Source organism: Rhinichthys klamathensis, unplaced genomic scaffold (genome assembly GCF_029890125.1).
Source record: "Rhinichthys klamathensis goyatoka isolate OS25496 unplaced genomic scaffold, OSU_Roscu_1.1 h1tg000040l_1, whole genome shotgun sequence".
In the NCBI taxonomy this organism is placed as follows: Eukaryota; Metazoa; Chordata; class Actinopteri; order Cypriniformes; family Leuciscidae; genus Rhinichthys; species Rhinichthys klamathensis.
Window position 1 is genome coordinate 1,246,009 of NW_026606587.1, and position 13,495 is coordinate 1,259,503.

Here is a 13,495-nt window from a genome sequence, read left to right on the forward strand (position 1 = left end):
ACATGCTGTAGGAGGAAAACATTACTGATATGCATTTTGAGAGTCCAAACAGTGACTGACATTTAAGATATAAGATCTATTCAGTTAAAACAGCCCAAACATGCATTTTAGTCTGTGAAACCGGGGAGTTTAGGAAACGGTTAAAGCAACATGTTTTTAAAAGGTTGTTTATGGTGTATTTACAGAACATTTGACTTTAAAATATATATAAATAAAGTCTATAAAATGTGTATATGATGCCTCCCCCAGAAAACGCGTAAGTGGAGAAAGTTTGTCCCTCCAGGCCCGCCGTACTGTCAAGACACTCACATGACTTGACTCTTGTGACACACATTCCTACCCAAATTCGAAATATAATGGATTCATGAAACATGAGATCGTATTTCCTATTTATACGGAATGTTTTACTGATGTTTGTTTTGTCGTGAGGTTTTTCCCGTATTTTCTAAGCGGAAATGAGTCATTAAGTGGGATTCATTAACGCAGCTGAAGTTTATTGACATGAGTGAAGATTATCAGCACTTCATTCAACCCGCCGATGGTGAGTCAATCTACTGTTTCTATCAGTTCGTCTTGTTTGTACAATGAACATTGAGGACCGATTTGTTTGTCGTCTCATTTGCGTGTTCAGTCAGCACATGCTACGTACATAATAAAAATGACTAAAATGCCCATCAACTTTTAAAATGCATTTTCCCATTAAAACGGGTTATCAGCAGCACTGAACACCACTACTGCAAAACCTTATGATCATTCTCCAGCATGATTTGAGAATGATCCAAATAATTTACTCAATAAAAAAATTAACTCGAAAAAATAAATACTTAATTGTGCAAGTAAAAAGTTTCCGCGTTTAATTGTACAGAAGTATTTAAAGGTTTACTTTAAATATTCCAATATATTTTTGTTACTTTTGACACAGCAATAAATGCGTTATTTTACTGTATATTTACAGCCAATATTAAAGTAAAAAAGTATTTTCTACATGACGCAAACATTGTAAGGCATTAGGAGTAATCAGCCTAGGTTAAAGTGAAAGCTGTCTAATTAAAGGGATAGTTCACCCAAAAATGAAACTTCTCATCTCTTCATCATTTACTCACCCTAAGTTGTTCCCAACCTGTTTGAATTTCTTACTTATGCTAAACACAAAAGAAGTTATTTAAAGGTTGTCGGTATCCAAACAGTTGATAATGGAGTATTTTTTTCCATACTATGGATGTCAATGGGGCCTTGGGCCTGTTTGGTTGCCCATATTCTTCAAAAGAATATATCTTCTTTTGTGTTTAGCAGAGGAAAGAAATCTATGCAAGTTTGGAACAACATGAGGGTGAGTAAATTATGACAGAATTTTGATTTTTCGGTGAACGATCCCTTTAAAGTAAACACCTTGTTTCAATGACCTGTAAAAGTATACCTTGTACTTTGGAGATCTAAACGGAATTGTAAGGAGTAACAAACTAATGTTTGCATTGAAAATGTAAAGTTGAAGAACATTTTAAAGTGGATGCATTTAGTAGCTACTAGTACTCAAGTAGTAGTACAATTCCTCCAAATTAATAGATGGTCACATCATGATGTTCGATTTATTTGTATTTTAATGATTAAATCCTACATTTTTATTACCAAGTTTAAATGAAAAATGTCCCATATTTTTCATGTGGTCTCAGACCAATCGAAGTTTATGCCATGCTTAAGTTTTTCCATGCATATTACTTTCCCCATTGATAGATTCTCCCTTACAAACACAGTTAATCATAGTTTGTGATGTAGGTAAGTTAACCAGATGGCTGCTCTCTCAACAGATCACCAATGGCTGAGACAGCTGCTTTGACTGACTCCAGACGGTGAGAATAATATTCCGTTTATGAGCAGTGTTGGGGATAAAAAGTAATGCACGATGCATTATGTAATCAGATTACTTTTTGATGTAACAAGTAACACATTTCTTTAAATTTACGCATTAATATTTGAGCTACTTTATTTAAAAAAATAATCCATGTTACTTTTCAGTTTAATTTAATTGCTTAAACATTTTTTTAAACTACTGAATTAAAATCCATCTCTCTTCTTTATAACGTAGACATGCGCACTCATTTGTGTGGGAACAGACAAAAAGTACAAAAGTAACAAACCTTCAGCGTTCAATAAAGAGAGTTGTACAGTTGGTAATATAACCTGTAATGTTAAGAGATATATTTTTTTAGTTTGTTAGTTATGTTATTTGGTGTGGCATATACTGTATAGCTCTTAGTCAGGAAATATTCTAAATGATCAGAATATATATATTTAAAAGAAAAATGAAGGTGTTTGGTGTTATATAGGGTATGTTGTTGAATCCATTGCTGCGTTAAACACTTGCAACAACAAAAAAAATTTTTCTGTAAAACAAAATACCTGCAAGGCCTGGCTGAAAGAGAGTAAACCATAGCCAGGAAAGAAAAAGTAATGCAAAAGTAACATAATGCATTACTTTCCATACAAAGTAACATAATTAATATAATAACTTTTCCTAACATTGTTTATTATTGTGTAATTTTTTTTGTTACAGGCTTTCTTTAAACAAAGTGATATTTTGTGTCCGTATATTAAACACAGCTACTTAACCTTTCATTAGAAATGCATTCCTTACAATCTGACCCATCAATGAAGTCATGGAGAACAGAAAGTTCATTGTCCAGTGTATTATACGTGCTTGGGGATATTATCATCCTTTACATGAATGGAAAACAGTTCGGCATCAATTTCTTGAAGTTTTGTCAGTAATACTGGAAGGTAAGAAGTTTAGGCTAACTTTACCATGCATGTTTGGTTATATTTCTAGATGCGGTTTCTTCTTCCTGTATGATAGTTCAAAGGTCCAAGAGGAGGGTGACCTGACTAGAGATGGGATATACTACTTCTATCCTGAGGATGTAAGCCATAAATTGTAGTCGGTTATTGATTCTAAATTACATGACAAATATTGTAGTTTGTAACATAATCCATTACATTACACTTTTAAGGTAATCTGACTACTTGTGGATTACTTTTAGATTACTTTTAACCTAACTTGTTTATCTCATTGATTTGAATAGAATAATCTTGTACCATATTGATATAAGAATTCAAAGAGAAAGAAAAAATATTACATTTCTTTATCAACAACACGAAGAGCATTAAATATTACGTCAGGGTTTCCAAGACTGCGGTTTGTGAGTTTAATGAAAAGTAATTAAATCATAAACATGTAAAATTCTTCTTTTTTTTAAAAATAAAAACAATCAAAATAAAACACCTACTAAAAAATATAAAATATATATTTTATTTGTTTACCTGTATGTCATGTGAACATTAAATGACATCAGAGAACCATTAACTTAATTTTATTATTATTTATTATTATTATTATTGTCTAAATTTTATTATCTCAGGGCCTTCAAGTAAATATATTAGGTCAAAGAGGTTCAGGTGACAAAAAAAGTTTGGGAATCCCTGCATTGCATGTCAATTTGAAATAATGCGAGTTTGTTCATTTTAGTGTGTTTGAAAGACAAAAGCCTTTCAGAGATAGTTAAATATGGTTAAATGACTTACTGAGTAATAATTCAAATAATTATTGTGTTCGTCATGAATTGATGTGCAATGTTGAGAAAACTCTTCGTAAAAGTGAAATGTTTTATGTAAATCCAGTGATCAAATGTTGTGTTGGTCTCAGTTTTCAGTGATAGGCACATATAGTGGCTGGTTTGTGTGTGAAATTGCACAAACCTGGAGGTCCTTCTGAACGTACATAAGCAGTAGGCTTTTTTAGAAGTGAAAATGTAACAGATAAAAAAAAGAAATTGTTGGGAGATACAATGAATAATGAATAATTTACTGCCATTGTGAGAAAAACATGTAATCGAGTATATAATATATTTGCAAGTACTTAATTTGTGTCTGTTTTAGAAGACAACCTTCATAATACTTTCTGCTATCGAGGCATTGAATGCATGACAGTATGTGTGCTGTTACAGACACCAACAGACCAACAAGAGCTGCTTTGTGGACAGCTGGCCGGTGTGTGTCGTTGTGTGTCTGAACTGTCCTCATCTCCCGTACGTCTGCTCCGCCTGCGCAAAAGCAAGTATGCAGTCCGCATGAAGGATAACTTTATTTGGGTAAGAGAAAATTGTAGCTTTGTGTAATGACGTAATACTTCCTAACTGGTTTTCGAACAGAGTCTTGGTTTGACTGACTTTTGTGTTGTTGTTTTTTTTATTGTGGTTTTACAACTCTTTTGAATGGGATCTTTCTCTGGTTTCCAGGCATTAAGCTGTGTGGTAGACATTCCTGATGTGAGCGTGTGTGACTTCCTAGATCAGCTGATTGCCCTCTTCTGTTTCTACAATGGACCAGTGCGTCAAAGCTACCAGGTGCATCCTCACGGCCTACAGTATTCTCTTCACGGATTATGATTTAAAGAGGACATAGGATGTTTTTTTTTTAAATGGTCTTTTTTTAGTTGGTGTACTAGAAAAGATTAACATGCTTTAATGTTAAAGAAACGCATTCTTTTTCACATACTCTACATTATTGCAGCACCTCTATTCCCAGTCTGTCTGAAACGCTCAGATTGAGTTCCAGTTTCTATAAAGCCCCTCCTTCCAAAAAGCCCAGAATGCTCTGATTGGCCAGCTGACTCAGTGCTTTGTGATTGGCTAAAAACCTCAAGTGCGTATCGTAATATCTGGACTTCGATCGAGGCGTTTTAGGCAGGTCTGAAACAGTGTTCTCTGATAGATAATCCCTTCATGGGAGACTATGAGCTTTGTAATAGATCTTATACATGCACACACAGATACATTACACACTAAAGGAAAAGGTAAACATTAAAAAAGCATCAAATGACCTCTTTAAAATGTATATATTTGTTTAACATATACCTTGGGGTCATTAATACCTTTAATCAGCAAGGATGCATTAAAATTACCAAATGTGACGGTAAATATTTCTATTTCGAATAAATGCTGTTCTTTTAAACTTTCTATTCATCAAGTAATCCTAAAAAAAAACTGAATCATGGTTTCCATATTAAGCAGCACAGCTGTTCTCTTCTCATAATAATGTTTCTTTAGCAGCAAATCAGAATATTACAATGATTGCTGAAGGATCATGTGACACTGAACTGAAGACTCAGCTTTTTATCACAGGAATAAATTACATTCTAAAATATAATAGAATAGAAGAACAGTTATTCTAAATTGTAACACTGACAGTTTTTCCTGTATATTTGATCAAACAACACAGCCTTGGTGAGCAAAAAGACATTTAAAAAAATCTTACCAACTTTTGAACGTACTGCACATATTTTTTTTGTCATAAATTAATACTAGGGCTGTCAAATGATTAATCACGATTAATCACATCCAAAATAAAAGTTTGTGTTTACATATGGTAATATATGTGGGTGTACTGTGTATAATTATTTTGTATATATATAAATACACACACATGCATGTATATTTAAGAAAAAAAATTTTTTATATATAAAATATTTATATATAATATAAATTATATATAAATCTATATACAGTATATACATGAAAATATTTCTTAAATATATACAAGCATGTGTGTATGTATATATATAAAATAATTATACACAGTACACCCACATATATTATGTAAACAAAAACTTTTATTTTGGATGTGATTAATCACGATTAATCATTTGACAGCCCTAATTAATACATATTAAAGCATAATTCCACATGTGTTGTGTTTTGCCTGGCAGTTGTACAGTCAGGAGGAGTTGGCTCTACGATGGGCAAGATATCTCTGTCACCTGCAGGGCGGCTCCACTGAGCTGCACAACATCTTCAGCTGCCTGAGGACGATTGACTCCACACACGTAAGAACCTGCTCTTCTCATTATGTTAACAGTGTGCCACAAAACATTTAAAGTTGAACATGATTCATTCAGTCAGTACTGCAACAGCAAGCTGGGAATTAAGCGCTCTGGGAATGGAATAGTTGCACTGAGCTTGTAGTTTCCAGGTATTTATGTTTTTAATGTGCTGTAGTCGCCTAGTTTACTGAACGCCACTTAAAATAAGTGTCCGCAGAAAGATTGAAAAAATCTGAACATTTTCAGAGACTGAAGAAGAGATATTCGGATCATTGCATTGCATTTCCTCAATGAAACATGAAGTTTTAATCCAACTCCAGCAGATCTGAGAAAGCAGTGGCTGGTAAACACACAAGATTATTTCACCGCTGGGTATCAGTGCTCTAAACTAGTCACTGTGTTGTAAAGCAATCTTGCTTCCCTAAAATATCATGCACTTTCCCAACTGATCCTAAACAAACTTTTCTTCAGTGAATAGTAAAAAACAGCCCTCTTTGTTCTCTTTCTTTGGCTCATCATGGTTTCTTCACTGGCGACTGAAACCTCTGTGCATTATTCGTAATGACTATATTTATTTGTTTAAGCAGACGGTTTGCTTCCTCCATTCAGTTCAACACCAAGTACCAAAAGGGCAAACTTTTTAATTTTAGACACTTAGCTTATGTTATGTTCTTGATCCGTCCGTGGCATGCAATAAATGCAAATTCTTGACCCATTTCAGGAGCAGCCAATATTGCACATTAAAATCAATCAAAGCTATAAAATAAGTATCTTCAAATTCACAAGTAAATGTGGAGATACATAATCATGAGATACATTAAACTCTACATTAAATTATTTCGCCCTTCGTTGACTAAAGTGCTGTACAAATACAATTATACGGTAAGTAATATATCAATAAAAGCGATAAAAATAAAAGAAAATAGGCCTGAAAAAGGCCAATTAATAAAAATGTACAAATATTTACAGAAACAGCTCAGTAGGTTACATTTTTTTAATAATTTGTTAGTGCAAAGAACTTGATTCAGTGTTTTAATCATCTGACAGCACTAAAAAGTAGTAATAATCTGCGTTCTTGTGAGTAACTGTCTGTATGTACTGTAGGTGCGTTGAATGCTGTTACCGGAAATGCATGAGCCGTAAAAAGTAGAACATGGAAATAGTTGTGCAACTAAGTAGTCTTAATTTTTCTGGACACAAATACCCTCATATGTGAAGCACCTGGCTTTATATAGTTATGTTCATTGTGAAAAAATGTTCTCGGTCTATATACCCTAACTGGTCACTTCTCGTCACCCCTGCATCAGATTGATCCTCTGCTGTTGCTGAAGGCTGCCCTCATTCTACAGGCTTGTCAGCGATGTCCTCTGGTGCTGGCTGGTTGTATCCTCTACAGGGGCAGGTGAGCTTTCACCGCTGAACAGATTTTGTTTACTATAATCCATGTTTATTATAAATATTGATCTTTGCGTCTGTAACTGGCTAAAGCATTTAAGGGTATGTTCACACTTGTAGTTCAGTTCGCTCATTTTTAACACCGAACCTAATTATACAAAACAAAAAACAGCTTTTATGTATACCTGTATATTGCGACAAAACTAACCGAACATCCAAAACCATGCATAACCATGTGTGCTGGAATAAACCCACATGTTGCATGTGCGTACATATGATGGTATTTTTACCAGCTGAGAACTCTCAAAGAGCTTATAAAGTGTGTAGTCAAAACAGTGGCAGAAGTTCCTCTGTTGCACACAAAGATCTGCTGCAAGGAGACGACGGTTCCGATGTCTGCACTAAACTGCAATGGGTAACATAACTCCTATAATGAGAAGAACCAGATATGCTTGAGCATTCTGCCCTTTTTAGGGTTACATCTTGTCACATTATGTCCTGTTTTTGATTCGTTTAGATGTCTTTGGTCCGTGTTGTGTTCATATTTCAGTCAAACCGCACCACAGTTTATTTAGAAGCAGATTAAGGCCCCCTGAAAATGTGGGTCTCGCTCCGCTTGCTTGGTGCGCACAATATAGTAGTGCGCACCAATATTGTGCTCACATATAGTATATATGTGAGCACATATTACAATATAGTAATTCACATTATATTATCACAATATAGTATATCACATTATATTATCACGATAATCAATTATATATATCACAATATATATATTTTTGCTTTAAATAAGCTTTTTATGAAATCAAAATTTGATACCATTGAAATTTCAATGTCACAAAAAACTTAAGCTTTTCTGAAGACAAGTAAACAGTCAGTGATAAAATAAGAATAAAGAAACTAATTACAAGCAATAGTGTCACTCTTGTCTGTCTTTAAAACTTGAGAGCCCTGAATAAAAAGTATAAAAAATCACTGCAATAGTCTTCACTGTGTAAATTAAATATGCATTTATTCTTATTAAATTTAAACAAGTGATCCAGTCAAGAGCAGTGAGAGATTTTCTCTTTTGTTTTCTGATTAACATTAATGACACTGACAGCAGCAGGAAGTACATATATTAGGCTGCTGTCACTTTAAGACCGAATGCACGGATTCAATATACTGTTACACATGCATAAATGACTGTTTAAGAGGATACTTGCAAAGACGTGCATTTTGACACACAAGTGTGTGTATTTAACTGTTCAAGCCCAATTTGGAAGCAAAAAGAACTCAGTTCAGTTCAAACACACTCACGTGCGCGCGTCTCTCAGACAGAGTTCAGAAATGCGCACATTTAAGGAAATTAGTTTTTTTTTAGCTGCTTGTTGCGCTTCAATGGTTTGAAATCACTTGTTTTTAAAAACAAGCATGCAAATGATAAGCTTTCGTGACAGCAACGTCACGTGAGTGCAACCACGATAGAGACGATAGTCCAAACTCTCTACCAGTCTACCGGTAAATTGTGATACCCCTATTTCGGATAACAGTGTTCACACTTAAACTATGAACCGCACCAACAGAGCAATCAAGTGTGAAAACACACAAACAGAGTGACTTGTCTGTGTTGTACAGGGTGGTGAGTACTCAGATGCCTCCTGCGCTGACAGTGAAGGTGATGGTGTACGAGACGCAAACTTACAGCCAGGTAGAATCAAGTTCATAGTGATTCCTGATATTGCATATGCACAATCTTATATCGTTGTGTTTCTCCTTATATCTCAATAAAGGATTACCGGGTGACGGCCAATGGCCTGAGTCCTTCTGTGGGTTCACCGCCCTCGTTCACAGTCACCACTCAGGTGTTCCTGACACCCACTGAACTGCACATGCTCCGCCGCCCCCCAGTGGATAGAGCATGCAGGTACAACTCCCAAAAGTATTCATAACTATATTCTTACATTTTCTATACATTTTCCATACACCAGGGTAGGAAATTATTGTGGGCTTGTGGCAAAAAAAAACACAGAAATGAACAAAAATGCTCTCCAAATTCAGGATAAGGGTGTAAAAAAATTCCTGCACAATGAAGCTAAATCTATTACGGCTGTCGCAATTAAAGTCAAAATTAATAAAAAAGTGTTGATTTGCGGCATTACATTTAGATTTTCTCACGTAGCATCAGATTTTGTTTTGCATGTTATTTTGCAGCGTTGACTATTTATAACCAATGCTCACATAACAACACATGTTACTGTTGAGCTTATGAATGCAATGGCCAATCAGAGGCGTTCAGATTTGTTACCACACTTTCACTGGCTGATTTAGACAGCTTCAGTGGGAGTTTTTGCGAGAGTGCATAACTTCCACTAGACTAAAGTTGTGGAGCGCTTCAGTAGTGGGGAATGTTCTTTGCTCACTTTCTGTATATCAATGTGAAGTCAATATTAAAAACAGTTGTGCTGCTTATTTTGTGTGTAAACCTTGATACTTTTTTTTTCACATTTTAGAACTTCAATAATTTTTTTTTTAGATAGATATCTTTTGTAACATTACGTCTTCACTCACACTTTTGATCAATTTGATGCATCCTTGCTGAATAAAAGTTATAATTTATTTAAAATCTTACTGACCCCAAACTTTTGGACAGTTGTGTAATTACATAATACATATCGATTGATTTTTATATGTACTCTCATTCTTAGGTCTCACTGCAATCAACCTCCCTGCCAACCTCTCAAGTCCCGCCTGTTGTCTCGCACTTTATCCGACACCCCAACCACAGATACTGACTCAAGCTTAGACCTCACACAATGTCCCCCAACATCCTATCAGACGATGCCGTCGTCTCCTCGCTCCTCCCTCTCCGATGAAGCGTGTTTCAGCTCCTCTCCCTCACGGGTTAACACTCCCCTTCACTCCAATCTCATGAACCAATCAGAGTATTTCACTCCTGAGTCACATGACCACAACGTATTTAATGGAACTAACTTGTGTGCAGTAAAAGAACACATTTTGACAGGAAGTCTGACAGGCCTAAACACAAAGAAGGATATAGATGCAAACTCTGGGTCAGAAACCAGAAGAGAAGGTTTAAATTCAGATCAGGACATTCAGAGTGAAGAAATAAAAGCCCTCACTAATGGGTATCAGCAGTCAAACTGTCTTGAGAACCACTTGGACGCCTCTGACCATGACAACCACAGTCAAAGTGAAGATAAACTGGACACTAACAATCATGTGACCAATAAGAATGGCAAATTCCATGAAGAAACAGAGAAAGAGAGTAGAACAAAGAGCAAGCAAGTCGAAGGAAGACTCAAGGAGAAATTTGAGCCCACAAACGCACCTCCACCACATGAACCACTAGTAGACAGCTCTCTAGTGCCCTCAGTATTATACCAGCATAGAGTCAATGGGCTGGTCCTGGCCCTACTGGTGGAGCCCGAGTTCAACACAGACCCTACGGCCAGAGATGAAGTGGTGAGAAGCATGTGTGTGTGTCTACTTGAAATATTTTATACATATTAACTTAATGAATTGTGCTGAATGTGAACCCCCTATCTCTCTCTCTCTCTCTCTCTCTCTATATATATATATATATATCAATCTATATATATATATATATATATATACACACACACACACACACACACACACACATATATATATATATATATATACACACACACATATATATTGGGATCAGTATATTGAAACAGTAAAGATTTTACTATTGTTACAAAAAAAATCCATAAATGCTGTTCTTTTGAACTTTCTATTCATCAAATAATCCTCAAAAAAATCTATAAAAACATTGATAATACAAATTGCTTCTGAGCAGAAAATAAAAAATAAAAAAAGCATATTAGAATGATTTCTGAAGAATCATGTGATACTGGAGTAATGATGCTGAAAATTCAGCTTTGATCACAGGAATAAATTACATTTTAAAATGGATTAAAATACAAAACAGCCATTTTAAATTGCAATAATATCTCACAATATCACTGTTTTTACTGTATTTTTCATCAAATAAATGCAGCCTTGGTAAAAATAAGAGAAAACTTTTTTTTTTTTTTTTATCTTACCAACCTTAAACTTTTTAATGGTAGTGTATAACTCAAAAGTCTGGTATCACTCAGTTTTGGTATAACATAACAATTTTTAAAAACTATAAAAAAATGTCTTATGACATTACCTTTATTATTACATCACATGAATGCTCAATAAACATAATGAATACTGATGATGATCAAATAAGTGCAGCCTTGGTGAGCAATGCATGAAACTCAAAAATATAAAAATAATGTTACTGACCCAAACTTTTCAATGTGTATAGCTGTGTTTTCTGTTATAAAAGTGTTGTCTGTTGTTATTGCAGCATCACAGCAGCTTGGCATCACTGAATGGGCTTGAGGCTCACTTGAGGAACACCTTACCAGGGACCCCCGGCCCACCGGGGCCCTACACCTTTGCCCACTATGACTGCATTCAAAACACACTCACTAGTAAGTCCCATCTCGTACATATATAAACATCCACACACAAAAAAAACAGTATCCTAATTGAATTTTGAATTGTGCCAAACTTACTGAGGATCTTCGCCAACTCAGTCTAAATGTTGACAAATGTTTAACTATTTCAGGAACATACATAAAATACACAGTGACTTTTCTATTGTTCTGTAGCTAATGTATGTGGGCGCTCCGCTGGACCCCAGGATCGTGCCTTTGTGAGGGCCACTGCACTGCTCCATTCACAGTTCTCACACTTAGACACACTACAGGAGGCCATTGTCAGGTTAGAGTGTGTTTGAATGCCTGTTTTGGTCATTTCTGTCATACAATGTGTGTTTTGAAAATGTTTCACAGGTTTTCTCTGAATAATTATGTGTATGTAATCATCACTGTATGCTAGAGGTTCAAACATGAGTGTTAAAAATAGTTTTACGCACATTTCAGCTATGTAAACAGTGTTTGTGTCCTGAATTACAGGAACGCTGGCGCGGCAGTGTATGGAACCCGTAACACCGCCCAGGAGACGTATTTTCTCCAGCAGGGAACACCTGTCAGAAACTCTGGAAGTCCTGATCCTCAGGATAGTGCCTTCTCACTACCCAGAAAAGCCCGTCAGCGGCTCCTTAAACATGGGGTTAACTTGCTTTAAATTTCTTGGATTTGAATTCCTCTTTGATATCTTTTGTCATAGATATCCACCATGTTTATACTATATACAGTATGTCTCTCTTATACTGCTGAATGTAATGAATGCTTTTTATATAATAGGCTGCTGTTTGTTCATTTCATTATAAAAAGTAGAGGATGAAAGTGTAAAATACAAAAATATAGAGGAAGTGTCTCCCTCCGGAGAGACTGGTTCTGCTGTAACCCTTTGCTGTTTAGAGAACTGATTCCGGTTTTAAATGTGGGACCATTCAGTGTTACAGTTAAAGCTAGATGTGTATAGTTGTTAAAACTTTCACCTTTTTAAATGGAAGCCAATTATGCTTGAGTGTTAATAAACGTCCTTTAGTACACTTGTTTGAGATTGTCGGGATGGTTAAGATATATTGCAGAAATATGTTTATACAAATGTTCAAAGGTAAGACTTTTTTTAAACGTTTATTCAGAAAGGACACATTCAATTAATCAATAGTGACTGTAAAGACAATGTTACAAAAGCTTACTATTTCTAAGAAATGCTGTTAATTTATTTAACTTTTTATTGATAAAAGAATCTTGCATTACGGTTTCCATAAAAATATTAAGCAGCACAACTGTTTTAATATTGATAATAATAAGAAATGTGTCTTGAGCAGCAAATCTGTAAATTAGAATGATTTCTGAAGGATCATGTGACACAGAAGACTGGAGTAATGATGCTGAAAATTAGAGATAAATTATGCTTTAAAAATACAACTGATAAATAGAAAATAATATTTCACAATATTACTGTTTTTACTATATTAAATCAAATAAATTCTGTGGTGTAGCCTATATATTACAGTTGCTCTACAAGTATTTGCAAACACTTTTAAGGCAAAAATATTTCACAAAAAATAGTTTCAAATTATAAAAATACATATGTTGTTCTACACAAAGACTTTATAGATGCCGAATGTTACTGGATTGTTTTGATGAACTACACCTGTGGTAAACACCTGATAAGACACCTGTAAGAACTTGATAAATGAGTTTGTATACATTCAGTAAACGTAACATTTAAACTGTACCTGGTTAA

General features: G+C 34.9%; 1 protein-coding gene across 1 annotated transcript; it reads left to right on the forward strand.

Annotated features, from left to right (window-relative positions):
- Nucleotides 1-466: 466 nt before the first annotated feature.
- Nucleotides 467-12,791, forward strand: hps4 (HPS4 biogenesis of lysosomal organelles complex 3 subunit 2). The gene is made up of 13 exons (XM_056246551.1): nt 467-541; nt 1,806-1,847; nt 2,825-2,915; nt 3,999-4,142; nt 4,290-4,397; nt 5,759-5,875; nt 7,180-7,274; nt 8,888-8,960; nt 9,043-9,176; nt 9,958-10,735; nt 11,637-11,763; nt 11,944-12,055; nt 12,250-12,791. Exons 2-13 carry the CDS (start codon nt 1,813-1,815, stop codon nt 12,419-12,421), a joined length of 1,986 nt encoding a protein of 661 aa, XP_056102526.1. The 5' UTR covers nt 467-541; nt 1,806-1,812; the 3' UTR covers nt 12,422-12,791.
- Nucleotides 12,792-13,495: the final 704 nt, after the last annotated feature.